The sequence below is a fragment of the Tetranychus urticae genome, chromosome 2 (assembly GCF_039701765.1).
Source record: "Tetranychus urticae isolate SD_2017Ah chromosome 2, NJAU_TeUrti_SD_1.0, whole genome shotgun sequence".
In the NCBI taxonomy this organism is placed as follows: Eukaryota; Metazoa; Arthropoda; class Arachnida; order Trombidiformes; family Tetranychidae; genus Tetranychus; species Tetranychus urticae.
In genome coordinates, this window is record NC_142959.1 from 2,232,868 (window position 1) to 2,253,386 (window position 20,519).

At 30.6% G+C, this 20,519-nt stretch overlaps 1 protein-coding gene across 1 annotated transcript in view; it reads right to left on the bottom strand.

Annotated features, from left to right (window-relative positions):
- Positions 1 to 1,733: 1,733 nt before the first annotated feature.
- LOC107363796 (uncharacterized) overlaps positions 1,734 to 20,519 on the bottom strand; it is a 38,715-nt gene continuing 19,929 nt past the window's right edge. The window contains exons 2-3 of the mRNA XM_015931064.3: positions 4,745 to 5,197; positions 1,734 to 2,611 (exon numbers count right to left, since the gene is read on the bottom strand). Of these exons, the coding sequence (XP_015786550.2) occupies positions 2,496 to 2,611; positions 4,745 to 5,197 (569 nt within the window). The 3' untranslated portion in view covers positions 1,734 to 2,495. The remainder of the gene's footprint in view (positions 2,612 to 4,744; positions 5,198 to 20,519) is intronic.

Here is a 20,519-nt window from a genome sequence, read left to right on the forward strand (position 1 = left end):
TTGAGTCACGTCATCTGTCTCCAAACTTGTGTCTCGTTGCTAGAATATGCAGACGAATATAATGTTATTTTATAGAATAATTGATTAACTGAACAGTATGGTAACCCTCATATCCTTTGAAAAATATTAGTTATACAGAGCGTTCTTTGCATTTCACGCCTGTTTTGCAGCAAATACTCGCAAACACTAAAGTTTACAGACCTCGGATTTAGAATATCATCTCCAGAGGGTTGTAAAACTGAAAGTTCTAACTATCAAGGTCATTCATGGTTAATCCATCATTCGACATCTGATTAACATTTGAAGGTAATTTCTGAAAGTTTAAAATTTTTTTGATCGTTAAATGATAGTTGAATGTCTAATTTTCTTGCCATCTGAAAGATAATCGATTGATTAACTCAACGGGAAGGTATGAATCTTTTGTTCAAGCCTCGACATCTGGTTCATCTTATGATTTATATGAATAAGCCCGATTCAGCAAGACCAACCTGACTCCGAATTCGATAAAAATTTGATATCGAATATGATTAAGTTGAAAGTTTTTTATTTTGAATTAATGTTTACACGATTTTATTCAAATGCTATCTTTGAATTCAAAGTCACGTTAATTGTTTCATTTGCATGATAAACGAATGACCAATGTCTTCATCTTTTCTGGACAATACGAGTATCTATCAGTTTAATTTGTTAATCATTGGTTCAGAAAATGGTTTAAATTTTTGTTCATCAAAAGATAAATATTCATCTGTTCAACGCTTTTTTCTTAAATGCTTAATTGGTGATTATGAGTGCTTTCAAGTCCGTGGTTAGGCAAGAGTAATAAATTGTGTTGAGTTGACCATTAAAAGGATTAAAATGTATTTAATTAGTTTTTCAAGAAATGCAGCAGAGTTTTGCAGCAAATACTCGCAAACGGTTAAGTTTACAGACCTTGGATTTAGAATATATCTTCAGAGGGTTGGAGAACTATAAGTTCGAACGATCAAGGTCATTCATGGCTAATTTATTATTTGACCTCTGATTACTATTTAAAGGTCATTACTGAAATTTAAATTTTCAGATCGTTAAATGATAGTCTTATGTGTGAAATTCTTGCCATCGGAAAGATTAACTGAACGGCATGGTATCATATCTTTTAACCAGCATGAGTTATGAACACAGCCCAACATTATTCTATATCCAGAATTTTGTACTCTCAAAAATGACCCTCAAATGTTAATTAGAGGTCAAATAATGGATTGACCATGAACGTTGACCATCAATCAGAATCAGAATAAAACATGACCATGTCACACAAACCATATTAAAATACAAGAGAATTTTCGATTGACATACAAGTTGTCTTTTATGAATGTAAACTCACCTACGCTTATGCCTGCAAGAAGGGGATGTTACGACGTGGTCCATATTCAGAGTGTTATTGTGGAGCTCTTAATGGATGGCGAATCAAGACAGACCGCAGGACTTGTTGCCTTATTCTTGAATATTTATATTGTATGCTTAACATAATGTAGTCACAATGCAGTCGTTATGAAGAGCTTTAATACCGACCAGCTTATGGTTATGTAACAGCTAAAAGACTCTTCCCCGCATCGGCAATTTGCAAATCCGAAAGGCTTATTTCTTTTATTTTATGAACCCCTTTGGGATCATTACTCGTAATATCTTGTATTGGGTAGACTCGAAATCAAAGTCTATGCGACTTATATTCCTTGATAAAAACGAATAAAGAGTTTTATAAAATAACAATTTAGCAATATTTTATTCAATGTTATTTTCTGAATAAAAAAGTTTCATTTGATGCCAACTTTTTTACATTTTAAAAGTTCAAAGTATAAAGGCTACAATTTTTTCTTTTCCAGCTCACTTTTCCTGGACGATGAAGTGCAACGACATGGCTCTCTATGCGATGAATTTACTATCTGAGAAGAATCTCGTGTTTCACGGCAACTTATTCATGTCACAGTTATGATTGACGAACGAGTGGTAAAAGCAGAATCTAAGGCAGTGTATAAACTGAGTCAACAAAACGACCAAATTTTCAAATTAGATTGAACTCGATTTGATCAAAATTCCAAAACAGAAAAAGTTACAAGAACCAAATTGATCTCGAACAAAACATAAAAGTTGATATCCATGAGACACGTGATTCTTTGCTTGAGCAAAATGAATAGCAGAATATTCCATCGCATATAATCGACAACAGATGTCACCATTTGTTACATCAAATGTTCCAGTGTTGGTTCAGAGAAGGAAAGATTGTTGAGTGAAAAAAAGATCAACTTTCAACAAAATTTTCTCTCTCATCTGGTTCATCATCCAATTTACATTTTGACTTTACACTGAAAGCAGCAGCAGAACAAAATGAACCAGCATTAAGTAAATATCTTTACATTACAATATTTTGACTTTTTTTGTACAAAAAGGAAAAAAAATTTTCTTTATTCTCCATTTGTTTCCCAATCTCAACATTGAAACGTAAACTCGATTCAATTTTATTGCCATCCAAGTAACGTCAGTACCAATTTGCCCGAAAAGACAGTTAACAATGTTATCAGAAAAGTTGTTCCAAGTCGATGTTGACCACCTTTAGCTTGAAACGTATTTACAACTGAAACAAAAAAAGAGACAAAAGTTGGTCAAAAGTTTTTCAATTTATAGCAAAAATGTCAACATTTCAATAAATCTTTTGCATCAAAATGTCTATTAATCAGAAGACAAAATTTTTCTTTTCCAGTTTAATCGACTATTAAATGCGAGAGGAAAAAATGATGTTTTTATACGACAACCTGTCAGTGTTACTGATCCATGAATCTGAAACATGACAAATTTTGATTGACCTGAATCACTTTATTTTTTGTCTTCTGTCAAACAAGCCCGAATATCAAAATAAAAGAGAAGATGAAATTTGATTGAGTTATTTTCTGTTTATCATGTTTTTCTGTTCAACATTTTCCAATGTAATCCATCCGATAAACAAGACCAAAGAGAGAAGCTTGGTTGACAGTTTAACCAGTTTGCTAAGCATTATTGAATATGGAAAAGTGGAGAAGAAGAAAAAAAGTTGCAAATATTGAAACATTTTTGGATTATAAACTTGGAAGACTGAGAATTCATTTTGATGAGTTAAATCTCTTTTCTATTTTTACTCTTTACCAAAAGATTCAGAGCATTTGAAAAGTTGCAAAATCTTATTGTTTAGTTTAAATAACCCAAAATAGACTCTGCCATTGAATGCGATTAAAACGAAAAATTGGTTTTCCCAAAAAATCCAAAGTCAACATTGACTTTTACCTAATAGAGACAAAAGTATCATGTCATGAAAGAGATTCAAGTTGAAAGATAACTAATTATGATCAACATTGAACACTAACAAATATGTCATATTCAGGAAATATCATGTCAAATATCATGGCCGATTAAACTGGAAATGAACCATTCAAATTGTAACCCTTTACTGTCAACAGAAGAAAAATAATGATATTCATTCGACTGTAAATTTGACCAATTAGAACATATTTCATCATGAAATTTTCCGTTTCACTTTCAGAGACTTTTCTTGTCTCGAGTTAATTGAAACAATTGGAATGAATTAGAAAGGAAAAGCAACATTTCACTGAATAACGAAAGTAAAAGATAATGGAAAAACTCGAAAATTTTTTCCATTCGAAGCGATCTTAATGCATGATAATATTTACCTTATTTAATTGAATCTAATCAGACAATGTCAACCTTGGAATATAATTAATGGTTTCACTTTTTTTGAGAAAATATTTTGATGTGAACTTGATTAACGTTTGGAATGAATTAAAATGATTGAATAGTTTAAATGCCAATGATAATTGTTGAATATGACAAGTAAATTGTGTTGGTAAAGTTCAATTATTCGAGATTGTAGAGAAAAAAAAGTTTTTCAATCCATTCTTTTTTTTCTCTACTCTTCTTTGCTTTACTGTAATATTATTTATTGCTTCATGTAATTTGTCAGAACATGAATAGGAAGGGAAAGAAAAGGAAAAAAATGAAATTTTTCAAGTTGAATTTATTGAATTTGTAAATGTCAAGTGAAAACAATGAAAGGAAAAAAGTGAAAAATAATTATTACTCTTGCTCTGGAAAACTTGCTCAGACTAAACTGTCAACGATAGAAATGTTGTTATTATAATTGTCAATCTGTGAATCTAATCAATCATTATTAGTTTCAACAAGCTTTCAAGAGCTACTCACTTCATGATGGATTCATTGGTTAATTTAGACTCTATAATGTGCTTTGAAATTAATTATAATGGCTCAATATCCAATTGTTAATCTCAATAGTGAAAGATTCAGTCGATGAAAGATTTTGACGCAAAAATCAATTTGTACTTATCGACGATTAAACCTGAATAAAGAATTTTTCCAGGCAAAATGGTTTCATAAACTACTTTTAAATATCAATCATGCAAAATGCTAAAAGACTGAATGCAAATTTGATGATAAAACAAAAACAATTCACAATCTTATCGACTTCAAGATTTCACGCAAAAATCAAGATAATTTATGTTTAGCTTCTGTGCCTTCCTTAGATCCGATCGAACAGACTTTTGACATAAAATCTAGTTTCAAAAATTCTTCGGAAAAACAAAGATTCAGAAAAGTTCTTCTTTTGCACACTTATTCTTTTTTGGTGCTCAGTTTGTTTAATTGATGATTTGATTTAGTTTTGAAATGTTGAATGTTTTATAGCCATTACTTGACTACTTACCTGGAGTATACATTATTTTTTGTCGTTTGACGACTTTTTTGTTGGGTAATTGAAGTGTTACCAAACACTCGAATATGGACGGTTGAAGGCCAAATTTTTTAATTAAAGTAGCATCATTGATTAAACTAACTTTACGAACATTATATGCATGACGATGTTTATCCTCTTCTATTCGGGTATCAACAACTGTCACTGGCCACGGATTGGTACCATTCTCATCTCCTATTCGGTAGATGCTCACTTCAGGCATTGGATAAACACCTTTTATATCACAACGAAGAAGACCCGTTGAAGATTGTGTGTAGGAGGAATGAGAGGGTGATGATGATAAAAGCTCTTCGAAAGATGGATTTAAAGGTGAATCTTCTTTTGAATCTCCACGAGTTTTCCTCAAAGCAGAAGGCATTTCCTTGACTTCTCGAGTATAGTTAAACTCAATCTTGGTTGGTGGAGCTGTCAGGTTGGCAACAAATGGCAAGTCAAATGATGAATATTCAACATTCATTTTCAAGTGTAACCATGAGTAGCCAAAGGTTGAACCAAAAGGAGGGATAAAATGAAATGAAAAATTAATCCAAATTAGGATTAAACAGAGAGAAATGGTTTGGCAAACCATTAATTGTGAGAAGAAAGTGCAAGCAAAAATCAATGTAAATGGTGAACCAGATGAAAGTAGCAGGGTAAATTGGTTAATGATGATGTCCCGTTGTGAGAGGTGAAAAGCATCAGGAAGAGAAGAATCAACAACCAGTGGTCAACAGTGAGATGAACAATGGGATAATCAATTTGTCCATTGTGTATGTTGCATAAGATTGCATTTCCATTCGAGTGGTGAACAAGAAAATGTAAGAATAGAGAGAAAAGAAAAGAGATTTTTATTAGTCGATTTTCATTGTGCAACGATAATGGAAAAAGAAGTTTGGATAAAAAGGATTGACTGGAGATGATGTGATAGAATGATGAAGAGTTTCTCCTCATGTGAATCCTGGCATTTGTCTATGGAACTGACTGAGAGTCGAGAAATTTTATCACTTCAAAAATGGACACTTTCTCTGTTATGGAATGCAATTTATTTGCTTTTATCAGATTATGCTATTTACTGTTTGATTAAATATGGCATTTTTGTTTTCTAATTATTTCATCATTTTCATGATTCTAAATGTGCCAATTGATTGGATGTAATATAGTCAAGCCTGGGAGGGTTTTGCTTGCCTGGTTTTGATAAACATTTTGATGTTTGAAGAGAAAATTTTTATCGAGAAAAGAATTTCACTTTTTTTCTTACTCTTTCCACCATAATCATGATGGAACCCGGAAATCAATGAAACTCTTCAGGAAAAGGGTCAGTTAAAGAGTCGGAAACCGGAACTTGGCAAGGCAAAATGAGCAAATAAATTGATGTGTTCACATAAATATTGGTCGACTTGGAGTGAATAAACAAAATGGAAAATGTTTCAAGTGTTTATTTTTTCTAGGAATGAATAACGATTCCAATAACTCTGAGTTTCCAGAGATGAAAAGTATGGATATTAATAGATAAAGGTGAAAGTTGAAGTCTAATTATATGCGAAAGTGTAAAGGGAGTAAAGAGTAATAAAGTTGAAATGGTAAAGATTGATGTTTATCATCTGGACAGAATGAGCTCAGCATGGAGGCAAACTCATGATTTTGCGTCTGTAATAGGCAATAGAATTGATGAGAATTGGTAAAGAATCGTAAATTTGCTTGGAGTGAGAATGACTGGGAGGAGAATCTGCGTTATCTAATTGGAGTTGCTGGGAGTGAAAAGTGGGAATGAAAAATATTCAGTAAATATTCATCAATATTGCAAAGTGTCTCAAATTTTATTTGTATTTGAACCGAGTAAACATTTTGAGAGGAAAGAAGGAAAAAGATGAAAAAAAATGTCGAGTTTTGTCCAAGTATTAATGTACATTTATACGAAGTAAAAGCAAAAGCAATATTTTTCTTTCTGTTTACATTTATATGGATATTCTTGTCTCTCATTGTAAGACATTTCATATTGATTTTAATCTCATTCCCTGTTTTGTAAGAGCGTATAAATATGTACACAGATTGACCACAAGTAACAACTATAATGGACACTGCAAAATGAGCTTCGAGTTCAACAAAAGAAAATGTTTTTCCTTCTTTTCGACTTTGATTTAGAAAATGTTTCAAGGCAAATCATTCAAAAGAAATGAACAAATGAAATATGTTTTATCCATTCAAGTGTAAATGGAACCATGTCAAGTTTGAAACATTTTTGGATCAAAATTTTGGCCAAAATTCATTTTCTGCTCTTTTCTTGCTTAAAGTTCATTTTATTCAAAAGTCTAAAGATTGACTGAAGAAATTTTTTTCCTTTTTCCTTCTCTTCGAAAGCGAAATTGAAAATTTTACTTTTCTAGTTTCTGTAACTTTTTGGTTAATTGCAACTGGAAAACTAATTAAGATGAAATTGTGTTTCAACTTTGAGTCGACCTTTGCTCGGTTAATTAATTTCATGGCAATCTTTTTTCCATATTCATTGAGAGCAATAAAAGCTTCAAATTGAACCAGAACAAAACAATTATTCAAAAAAAGAGAAAAATTTGTTATTGTTTGTTCCATTTTCTCTGTTTATTCAGTCTCTCCTTTTGCCTCTCACCGCACTATTCAGCTTTTTCTGGTTACTTTACTTTTTGCGATTCAGTTTATTTGGTCAATTTGCACAGGAAATGAATTTCAAAAGTGGAACAATTGCAATGAAAGGGAGAGAAATATTTTCTCTAACAAAATTTGTTCATTTCAAGAGAATATTCATTGTACCATGATGATAAAAAAGGAACAGAATCAGATACGGAAAGAATGGACACAAAAATCGATTCATCAATTGAATAGTGATTCCAAGCCATTGACACAATTGCAACACTTTGCACATTCAAATTAATTTCATATCAGATTATCTATTCATTCATCACTCGCCTTCATGCTGCCAGTTCTCAACCAATTTCCTGATGATAACTCGCTTCAGGACATTCATAAATCAATCTTCAAATCCACTTTGCAGAATCTCATCATTAACTACAGAAATTCCAACCATTTAGACTTATCAAAATGTGCAAAAATCTGTAGCATTTCAAGTAAAGGCTGGAATGAATTACAAATTTTGTCGAAGTTTATGGAAAATATTATTTTGAAAAATTTCGATTTCGAAACTCTTTTTGTCTTTCCTTCCATAATAATGTTTAATTAAATCATTTACTCGAGTTGTTCATTAACAGTTGATAATTTTGTTCATCAAATGCTGGAAGTGGACAAAGTTGAAGAGCAATTTGAATAAATGTTTTGAAAAGTAAAGTATGAAATTGAAAATGAAGTGAAAGTTTCATCAATTGTTTTGGAGTTTGTTTGATTGAATCAATGAAAAAAAGCATTTAAATGAAGAGTAAACCCATTATGAGTTTGAATTGAAAAGTTTATCATTTGAACCATTCAAATGATACAATAATCTACATCATGATGGGTGTCACTCTTTTCACAACTCATTCCAACCCATCATCATTACCGCGTTGATAGAGATTTGGTTGACGAAGAAAGAGAATGGAAAGAAATGCAATAATCATTTCAACATGATGAGTAACCATAATGTAATAATGTTGAAAGAGAAAAGATTATTTCATGAAGAGAGAAGAGAAAAAATTGGAATCAATTCAAATTGCTCATTGCTATTCATGGTGTTCATCTTATTCTTGCCTCGGGTTCCATTTGTAACCTTAAATCATGCTCAAGTTCACTCGACTGGATGAATATTTCAACAGTGTTTGTTCAATAATATCGCCACTTTCATGGTTCTAATAAGTATTAACATGAGACGAAAAGGAAACTCGAAAAGCTATTTCTTTTTTCGAATCTCAATCATTTTCTTCTTTTTTTCGTCAACATTTTTGTAGCAACTGAAGCCTTCTAAAAGGCTGCCTATGATCGACTCTGGTTTAATTGGAAATCGATTCAAGTCATTTAGAGATTATCAATCAGTTTAGAATCAGAATTATCTATTGAAATTGCAATCACATTTCAACTGCAATAAAATTCCATATCGAACAAGTTTGAAATCTTTTTTTCTTCTCAACATTTCCTTCTTTTCTCCTCATCAATTAGCCATATTCCTTGGGAGTTTTTTCAATTACCTTATTAACAGAAAGTCATCATTTTAATGAGTGTATTAACGATGAGAAAGCAATCTTGAAATAAACATTTTCTGATTTTCTATTCGAACATTTATTCCTTTTTTTTACCACGTTAAAGATTTTTTCATTTTCCATGATAATAACTATAATAACTCTTTTCCTCTTCTAAATGAGTACAAATATTGTTTTTAAATCAAACTCCATGTAAAGATATGGATAAATGAATAACTTTGAACATTGACTTGAGTGAATCATAATTTATGCAAAAAATGATAATTGCAAGTTGCAACAGTTCCAAGAATCTGGTGCAAGAATGATGCTCTTTGGTTGATAAACATGAGCATAATGATGAGTTCGAGAATAAATAATGTTCAAAAGTAAAATGAACTTTGTTCAAAGGGAAATGCAAACCAATAATGAAGAGTAAAAAAGATTGAATGTGAATAAATTTGCTCATAATTTGAGTTCTCAAAGGCAATAATCATTTATTCACATTGAAGAGCAAAATACATTTCCATTAACACAGAAAAGGTTAAGAAGCGAAAACAGCAAAATCTTTGAAATAATGATTTCGATTTTTACAAAATTCTAAATATTCGAACTTGAAATTTCTGTTTCGAATTTCAATTGGTAAAAATTTTGTTCTTACAATTACGAGAAATTCTAGAAATTACAAGTTCTTAAGAGTTCAATTTTGATTTATTTGCCAACATTGATTCTGCATTGGAAATGTTCATTTCTGTAAATCTCTAGACAATTTTGTATTGAATTTGAAACGATTCAACTTGGAATTGGTTTAAATTGAAATTAAACTATTATTAAGTCGATAAATCTTGGCGTAAACAGAGTGCAGAACATGTTTGACTTTCAGTGTTTCACCATTATCAATGAGCAATAACAGAATCTTGAATTTTTTATGACTTCCTATGAAAGGAAATAGAATCAAGAGTGGAAAAAAGTAATTCTTAATCAACTTGCTACTTCGCTACTTTTTCACCTTTCATTCGAGCTGCTCATTCTTATCGTATCATTAGTGTTATCTTTATTATTATTATTATCATTATTATCATCATTATTGTTATTATAAATCAATAACATTCATTATGATTGATGAAGCCATTTTATGTTGTACTTTTTCTGTGTTCAGAATTTTTCTCTCAATTTCTTAATCATTTTTCTTTTCTCTTTTTTCTCCATTCATTCAATATTTCATTCGCCAATTCCAATGTTCACTCACTTTTTGCACAATTACTCATTGAAACCTTGTATCTTATTCAATCAAAGTTGATTCCATCAAAACACGAATAAGTAAAAGAATAAACTTGAATCGAAAAAATTGATAAAAATTTCACTCCCAGCTGGGAGTTAATTATTCAATGACAGATTTTTTAGTGTAAAATCAATTCTTATTTTCAATATTTTCACAGATTCGCTCATAATTGACAGCAATCAGAGTAAAGACACAAATGATGAATATTAAACATTAAAATTCTCAATCTTATTATTTTATTTTATTGCATACGAAATGGTAATGAAGGATGAAATGGTACATGGAATGACCATGATTTTGGAATTTTACCAATTTCGATGGTTGACAGAATGGAAAATTCAGTAACAGGCAGAATTTTGCTCTCAGTCTATCAAACAAGAAGTATAGAAAAGAAGATTTTATCGAGTTTCATTTTTTTCTTTTTCTTTTCATCTCAAGGGAAATTTCAAGTGAAATATTGGATCGGGAACCAAGTAAATATTTATATGGATTTGTGTTGAGATACAATGTAAGCATCAATGTAACATACAAATGTATCTGAGAAATGCTCTGTTCAGGTAACTTCAAGGTGAGTAAACTGATAATCTTGAAATATGCTCGATATTCAGACTGGTTTATTTCGTGAATTTTTTCTCCTCTTTTAGTCACTTCCTTGCCTTGATGACACTTTGCTTTACTTTTTTCGTGAAACACTCCAAGTCATGATTCATCGATGTCATTGATACCATTAGAGTCAACTTAACTCATGAATGCTGTTTCACATCAGGCATCAAGTTTGCACTTTTTTTCTTCGAATTCAATCTCAACATTTCAACATTTGTACGATTTTTTTCAAAACTTTTTTTTCTCTACTGATCGATACCAACAGACAAGCCGCAATTATACGATCTTATGTTGTTGGCTTTTATAAAGACATTAAGCTTTTGATTTATCATGATTCAAGTTGTATAAATAGTTATTGAAATTTTGTCGGAAATTGTAGTGAAAAGGTGAAAACAAGAATAAAATGCAAATTTTGAAATAACTTTTTCCCTCACATTTTGTCGAGATCATCAAACTATTTCAGTTTATGCAAATTCAATTTAATATTTCAACGATTTCTATTTAAAGTAATCAAACAGTTGATATTCAAGAGCAACAAATGCGACTCAATTCATCATTAAAAGGGAAACTTTTGTGCATGAAAAGGTAATGAAAATAAACTTAGCATCCAAAGTATCAACTGTTGGATTGAAAATTTTCAGAAGAAAAAATAAATTCTATAAATATCATCTAATAGTAACAAATAGAGAGAGAAATGGTTGGATTAAAATATTAATAATAACCATTCAATATCATGTTAATTCCAAGTGATTCACTGATTTACATTTTACCCGAAATAGAAAAAATGGAAAATTATTTTTTCGAAACTGAATAATCACAGCAAAGTAAACCAGAACTGAATGGTTCGGGCTAAATGAATGCAAATGTTAAATCACAGTTTCACCATTTTCCAAGCTATTCATTAGAAGAGAAGTTAAAGTTGAAAATGTGAAAACAAATTGTTCTGAAAAGCAATTGAAAGCAAGTTCTGGTAAACATCAACAGATTAATTGACTTGAAACTTTATGAAACATTTTAATGAAAATGATTTTACTCAGCAATTAAGAGGTAAACTTTGAAATTAAAGTTAAACTTTTTGTCAGTTTCAACTTAATCAGCAATTGAAGGTAAGAACAAAAAGTGTAATAAAAAGCACTGAAGTTGGCGTAATGAGTAGAGCAGAAATGGATGGAAATAATAATAAAAATGAAATGATGATAAACATTATTATTACCGTTATTATCATTACTTTGCTCATCATATTAATTGTAATGAGAGTAATGATAATTTACTTTGATTTAGTGGTTCAGATTAGGATGAACAAAGGCGAGTCGAGAAAAGGTAATGAACAAAAATGTGGCGCAAAGCAAAAAAGAAGAGAAAAAGTGCATTTTCAATGGAAACTTTTTTTCCCTCATCTTTAGCATTTCACTCCCACTTTTCAACCTGTAATTGACCTGAATGCTCTTGAAAAAGGTGAGCGAAAAACTTTCTTCTGGAAAAAAACACTTTAAAGCTTCTCTGCAAATTGAATAATGAAAATTGAAAATAAACTGTCGAGTGAAAAGGTTCATCAAAGAATCACTTGAATAATTATCAAGTACAAAACTTAATGGACAGAAAAGAGAAGGAAATTTGAGGAAAAAAATGTTGATGAATTGAGAGGAAAAAAGGGTTTTAAGAAAAGTTGAAAGTTATTAAGATTTGCACAATTTAATCCGACACTTTGAATGTCAAAGCGTTTCGAGTAAAAACAAGTTTTAATGATTTTAATGATGAGAACAAAAAGTGAAAATGATTTTTTCTCCAACTTTTCAAACTCGAAAGTGTTAATCAATGTTGAAATATTATTTTCAAATCAACTTGAACAACCAAATGAACCTCATTAACATGCTCAACTCATCATCACTTTGTTCATGAATTTCACATTTTCACTCTTTGCAAGAGAAGAGCGAAAGAAAAAGTTTTTTTCTTTTCACTTTTTCTCCTTTGCTCATCAGCATGTTTCGCCAAATGATAAAAACTTTTTCTTACCTCAATCCTGCTCATAATCTCATCATGCCAAATGAAGTCTTGTAATCTTACTTTATTAGAATTTCCTTCTCATATTCTTACAACTCACATGGGAACCTCTTAAATGAAATAAAGAAACATTTGAAAATGAAAATGTTGATGAAGGAAGAAAAGTTGAGGGCTAAAGATGAGTTTGATGATGATGAGTGTTAAAAAGGAAATAGGAAAGAGTCAATCAAAAGAGACGAGAAAATATTAACAACTTCATTAAAGAAGAGGCAAAACTGAGGAAATTGCTTGACAATAGTAATTTACTTGATTCTCAGTTCATTTATAATCAACTTTCATTTCACTTTTTCAGTCAAATATTCAAAATCGCTTTCAACTTTACTCTCAACTTGATGGATATCATTCAATTTTCCACCCTTTTTCACTCTCCTCATGCAATGGGCAAACACAATTTGCATATTAATCAAATGAATCGAAATGAATTGATGAGCTTGAAAAGTTGTAACCAGAAAATGTTGCACTCGATAAACAAGGAAAAGAAGAAAAAATGATTACTTTTTTTTCTCTTTACTATTTTTGCTGACAAATTTAACAGAAAAAAAACAGTTTTTTCTCATTATTTTGATATTTTCTTCATTTTATCCTTTTCGCTTTACCTTTTTTTGTGCTGACGATTCAATAAGAAGCATAAAGTAGACAAAAAGCAGTTGAACCATCAACGATTACTCAAAGTTTTATCCCAAAATTACACAGTTTCATGTTTGCTTCATCATTCCAAGTTGGTACAAGTTGAGTTTTAAATGAAAAGTTGAAAATTGTTGAGTAAAAAAGTAAAAGAATGTTTTTTTCTCCTCTTTTCGTAAAAAAAGTAGAAAAAACAATTTCGCAAATTCTCAGCATTATCAGCAGAAAATGATAAGTTTTTCGTTGTAATCCATTTGATGAGCTGGGAGTTGGAAAAGATGATAATGATAAAGGCGTGTTCACCATGTTAATAACAGTCTTTTTGGCGATTCCTTTGAATCATCAGAAAACGTTCGAGTTGAAAAATCGGTTAAAGATTTAAAGGCAAATAAAGTGTTTAATAATATATTTAGAGGTAAAGACTAAAGAAGAAGAGAAATGCAGTTTAAAATAATATCAATATCTTTTTACGAAACATGTTATTGCCTATGAAAAGTGCGATGTTCAACTTCCTCAGGGTAAACGAAATGAGCTTTTTCAACTTGAAATAACTCGAATTTCTCATTCTCTCACCTTTAATTTCCATTCTTTTTTCATCACCTTTTTATCGAAATTGCTGTGAAAGGTTTTCTTCTTTTCTTCAATAAAAATAACAGGAAAAGACAAAAAGCATAAAAACGTGAAATTGAATGATATTAAAGCTAAACATTTAGAAACATGCAAAAGAAAATGTAGAAAAAATTTATTCCAATTTCAATCGTTTGCTCTCTGAATATTGAATATCTTATTGATATTGAAAATTATCTTTTACTTTTCTTCAAATTGATTCTTTTCCATCTTTTCGGCAAATTTTTCAATTTTTTATTCTTTTCCTTTCAAACCTTTCTTTTGACCCATTTATAGCTAGTGAGGTGGTTGCACAGGGAAAGGTTGCTCATTGAGAGGTTAAAAGGTTTTGAATGCCGTTAGACCTTTAGTCAGGTTTAAGGCCAAATAGCGTGATAAACAACAATAAAAAAGTCAAATTAGTGAAGGAAAAGTGAGCCAACAAGATGTAAGGTTATTAGTTGGGAGAAGAGAGGAAGAGGTGGAAGATAATGTTCAGGGGTTCAGCAGAACACACAGTCTTTTACTCTTGGTTCATAATATGTGTGTTAAAAGGCTGTTTAGAGCACCTTAAAAAGAGATAAAACAGAGACAAAGGAGTGTATTCATTGGAATAGATAATAATATCATGCATTAATATAACCATTTTGTGAATATCCTAGCATATAAAAGTTGCCCTTTCGCTCTTCTTTCTCTTCTCTTCTTCCTTCTTCTTCTTTTTTTCCCTTTTTTCACAAAATGTTTGCTTCTTTGCTGGTAACAGGTAATTTCACCAATTTATTAGCCAACCCAAGTCATTTAGATTGGATAATAATAATAACTTTTGGCTTAAGCTCTTTCCATAATATCCAAATTCATGATTCCTTTAGTTGTCTATTTAATCTGATAATGGTTAGACTCAATGTTTTGGGAGAGTCACAAGAAGATAAAGAAAAATGGTTCCATAAATGGTAAATAATAAGGATTCATCAATTGAATTTGACTTTTTGTTGTCCTTTGATGAATCGCTATTTCATTCATTTCATTCGAAAAAGTTTTTCAGTATTTTTCTACTTTTCATTTTCATGGAAAATTGCAATTTTCACTTTCATGAACCAATATTTGATGATGCTCATAACTGTAAATGTTGAGTCGAAATTGATATTTGCATTTTTAGACTGTTCAAACACATGGAGTTGCTGTTGGCTAAATTTTGGTAACTTTTAGTTTTTTTTCTGGTTTTCTTCCTTTTCGTTTTCTTTTTGGTCACTTTTTTGCTTCTACTTTTTTCTGTTTTTTTTCAGCAGAAGAGTAAAGTAAAAAAGCCAAATCGAGATGTTTATCATCATTTTTGTCATGATATCCCAAGTGGGACGAGAATACATGGTAAAGTCATGTTGACGGTGAGAGTAGAAGAAGAAGATGGTAGAAAAGAAATGGAAGAAAAATAAATAGATGGACAAGATATTAATAGAATGGACCGGAAATCTCTTGGTGAAACGGAATGATTGAGTGAAAAATTTCAAGTCAAGTTTTTTCCCTATCAACAGTGATATATTGATGATGAGAGAAATGATGAAAGTAGAACAAGAAAAAATGAGAATTGTTTACGTTGAAGTAATTTCATGGTATCCAAATAGAGAGTTGATGAGTGGATCATATTTCGGGCCCTGCAGACAAGATTGATAAACTTGATGACATTGTTGCCAAGTGAACATCATATTGATATTTTCATTAAAATCGACTTTCAATTCAAATAGTTCCCAATATCGATTTGCTAATCAAGTTTTCATCATCAGTTTATTACTTTGAAGAGACTGCAAAATCTACAGTCTTTTGACTCTCTTGTCCAAAGACAACCTAACAAGGCTTAGTTGCCAGGTTGAGGATTGATAAGCTTATGCTTCTAAGTTTGTTGGTGCAAAACTTGATGCTTTTCAAATTCGTTTTTGATCGAAAAGAGATTTTGATCATGAATTTGGAATTTCATGATCGTTGGTTTAATGATATTGATTTGGATTCTATTACCTTTATTTTTTGATAACTTTCTTGGAGTGAAATGTTGCTATTTTTTTCTATTCTTTTCTAATTAGCTTTTGTAACAAAATTTTCTTCTTCTTTATACACAATGAATCAGATTTGTGAACTTTTCTCATGCAATCCTGGCTGATCTCATGTTAATTTGTAAATAAATATTTATGAAAATGATGATATGATAATGTAAAGTAAGAAGAAAAAGGTTTATACTGAATAAGTAACTAATCATAATGAAGATTAAATGGGAAATTGTTGAATAATAAAGTTTTATCTTTACTTTTTTTCCTTTACTTCGTAAAAGATAATTTTTTTTCTTGGTTTCAGTGAAAAATTGATGAGTACAATTATATGAACTAGCATGATAAAGTGAATGTATATGCAAAAGTAAAAGACGGTGGAGATGAGGATGAGGATGAAGATGGAGAACCGAAAGAAGATGATGATGAGGAAGAAGAAAATTGGAGAAAAGTGATTTGCAAATGGATCATGATGCGTTCAATTGGTGATAAGCAAATGAAGAGTTAAGAGATTGATAGGAACAAATCCTGTGTGCAAAATAAGAGTATGCTTGAGATTTACAGAAGCAATAGTTTGATGAGAGGAAAGAGATAACCATGAAAGGGGAAGATGATGGTGATAAGGAGTTCATGTTGTGAGAAGAATAGAGAAAGAGTGTGAAAATAGAGAGAAAATGCAAGAAAAAAAGCTTTGCTTGACATTTCAAGTGCAATTATACCTGACATTGAGACTAAGTTTACCCATGAGATGATTAAAGGAAAGCATTTGAAGAAACAAAAAGCAAATTGTAAGGTAAAGTAGGCAAAGGAGAAGAATAAAAAGATAGTGAAGATAATGATGATGAAAGGATGGACGATGAATAAAGGAAAGGAGTAAAAGGAAAAAGAATTCAGGATTAACTTGATGTCTCCATGAATTTACACAGGGAAGAATGGAAAATGGAGAAATAGCTAGTAAAATTGTTGGTGGTGGTGATTTTTGCGAAAGAACTCAGGAGAAATTACAAATTTCCAAGCAAAAAAAGTGTCATACAAGATACGAATAAAAGCTAAATATAGTAAGTTCCAGAAAAAAGCTGAACCTGTTACTAGTCTTATAAAGTTACTGGCTTAAATCAGCGATGTTCATGAAATCAGAAAGCTGTGTTTATTATTCTTAACGCCTGCTTGAAGCATAACTAACGAGCGGTCGATGCTACAGACTTGAGATTTGAGTCATGAGCTTCCACAGGTTGAAAAACCAAAAATTATAAAGTTCAAGATCATTCAAGGCGACTTTGTTATTTGAGTTCTAAATGGCATTTGAAGGTCATTATTAGAGTTCAAAATATTTCTTGTTGGACGATTCTTGTTTAATGTTCATAATCCAGGCTAGCCAAAGGATATAGGCAATACAAACTATGCAGCTGGTCAATCGATGCCGATAGACATTCGTTGATTGGCCCTATGTGGCTTTTAACTTGTAGCAAAAATCAGCTAATTCGGAAACTTTACTCTCAAAAAATGATTTTCATTGCCATTTTGGGTCAAATAAATTAGTTTTAATTACCTTAAGCGATGAAAGTTACTGTCCTTCAATCTTCAATTCATATGGGTGAGGTCTCACTTGAGGTCATTAGCATAAACTTTTAGTGAGTTATGACTACAAAGCTATCAAGCAAAGTTTTTTGAGATTAGTTCTTTTATTGAATAAAGATAATCATTTATGATGTTGGTGTTTTGGTTATCGTTAACATGGTAAAGAATTCTTTTTCCATGAGCTGAAAAAAACTTAATTCAAATAGTTGAACGAATAAAATTGGGATATGAGATGTGTTCTTTCAAAAGTCATTAGAGGTCAAATAACTAGATGACATTGAATGTCCTTGAGACTCCGGATTAATATGCCTAGGCTATAATACGCGCTAATAGGGTAAATCAATCACTAATATAATTCATATTAACTCATGATTCACTCATAACTCAAAAGATATAAACAGCTAATGATAACAACAAAAAGGTGAAATTAAATGATAAAAAGTTGATTTAAATGGAGAGGAAAAGAAGTTATTTATAAATGGACTTAGTTATTTGTTAAGCTGCCATTACTTGTAATGTTTTGATAAAAAGGATAGAAAGTTTGGTAGAGATGAGATGAGGGAAAGTGTTATAATTAAGTATGCGTTTATCAAATAAAGTTTCATCTTAACAAATCATTCCTTTTAATCTACTCGACATTTTGAGCGGTATTAAATCGTTGAAATGTAAAGGCATTAACATGTACTCCTCTCATGCGTCTCGCTTCATCTAACTTTTATATCTGCCATTCAGTTATATGACCTCTAATAAGCTTTTGAATGTCATTTTCTGAAACTTTAAACTCTTGCAGACCGATTGGTGTTTGTGATATTTGACTTAAAATGTGTTGAAAATTCAAAAGTCAATTAGAGGTCAAATAACTAAATGACAATGAATGGGCTTGAGACTCCGGATTAATATGCCTAGGGCTATAATACGCGAACAAGGTAATTATTCCTCATAGTTCAAAATCTCTACCATCACACTTGTTAAGTTATGGTTTCAAAACATTTGACCGCTATGAACCTCTCATATGAAAGAGTGAAAATTTCAACAAATGTTTCTATTTGATTTCCTGAAGTTAACTTTACCATCGATGATCGATCATTGCAATTTTGATTGACGTTCAACTCGAATCTGTTTAACGTGAATCTCTTTAACCAAATTGAAAATGATAATGAATTAACTTTCCTTTTTTAGCCTCTCAATCTATTGAGCGATAATGAATGAGCAAGTAATAACAAAACAATTAATAATAAATGTTATTCCATTAAAAGTGGGAAAAAACATTGGCATGAAAAGAAGGAAAGAAACTCGAAAAATCTTTCAACTGAAACACACACACACACATTCACATTCAAGTGTTGATATAATATTAATAGTTTAATGAATTATCTTTCAACAATCTCATTGGTGAATGGATGGAAAAAGAAGAAGCAACAACAGAAATAAAAGAGAGAGAAAAGGATAATTAGTTTTCATGATAACTTCAAATGTAATAACTTTATTCGTTTGTACCTTTTTACCTCATCTTATAAGTACACGAAAATATCACCTTGTTTAGCTTTCATTTTTCATTATTAACTTTTCATCAGCAACAAATTAAATTATCCGTCAAAATTCAATGTTTAAATTGGCCAAAAATTGAATGTTTCCATTAATTAATGAAAATGCAAAGCAATAAACTTCAATCTTTTCCATTCAATAGTTTTATATTGCTTTTGACAAGCCAAATGGTTCAACATGGAAGGTGAAAAAATGGAAAAAATGAAATTCTATTCACGTCCAACATTTTAATTCGCATTTTTTGTTTCTAAATTTCAACTTGTTCTCCAAACATCATGACAAGCAAGGTGATCAAGTTGAACAACACAAAAAGTTCTGTCCAACAAAATTAGCAACTTCGATCAAAGTTTTTGGAAATTAGAAAATTCCTTTTTCATGAATATCTTTCAGAGAATTTTCTGAATTTTTCTTTTTCTTTTTTATGAAAAGTTTTATCTGCTCATTCCATTTCCTCTGTTCCATGTTTTATCAACTTATTACCATCAAAGATGAAGGAATGAAAACAGTTACAAGATCATGAGTTCAACTTTTTTCCAATATTTTTCTTCTCAACAAATGCCAGAAGTAATCTGATGAAACTCTTAAATGAACAATTTTCTTCTAATATTATTAAATTTTGATATTATATCGTCGATCAAAGGTAATGATAATGATTCAGGGAATGAAAAGGAAAACTGATAAATGCTTTTTCAGCAGAGAAAAGTTGCAACTTGGAAAACTCTTTTTTCCACATTCTATCTTCAGATTGTTTCAGTGTTTTCCTTAGTTTCATGAGTTGATTACAATAATAAAAATGAAATGAAAAAACCAAAAGTTTCAATGAAATAAACGATAAAGTTCAACAAATGAGATAATCATATTATAATGGGTTGGAATTTTTGAAGAAAGAAAACAGAATTTCATGATTTTCTCTTAAATAAATTCATTGATTCATTTCATAGAAAATTGAGTATGAATTTTTCGGTTTTCCTCTTGATTTCGAAAATTGCTTTTTCTCTTTTCTTCTTATGAGTTATCAACATTCTAATAATGAAATATCATTAGAATTCAACATTTTTTTCTTCTTTTGTCAATCAGTATCATGCTGTTCTCACCCCATCATCTTCAATTGGAATTTAATTTTTTCTTCTCTTCTTCTTTTCAGTTGGAGAAATTTTTATTTCCTTCTCAGAACTTTTCATTAAATCAAAGTTTCACTGAATTTTGCTTTTGTTCACTTGAAATGAATCTTGCTGTAGAGAGAAAAGCATAAAGAGTAAAATCTCTCGAGGCAATTGTAAACA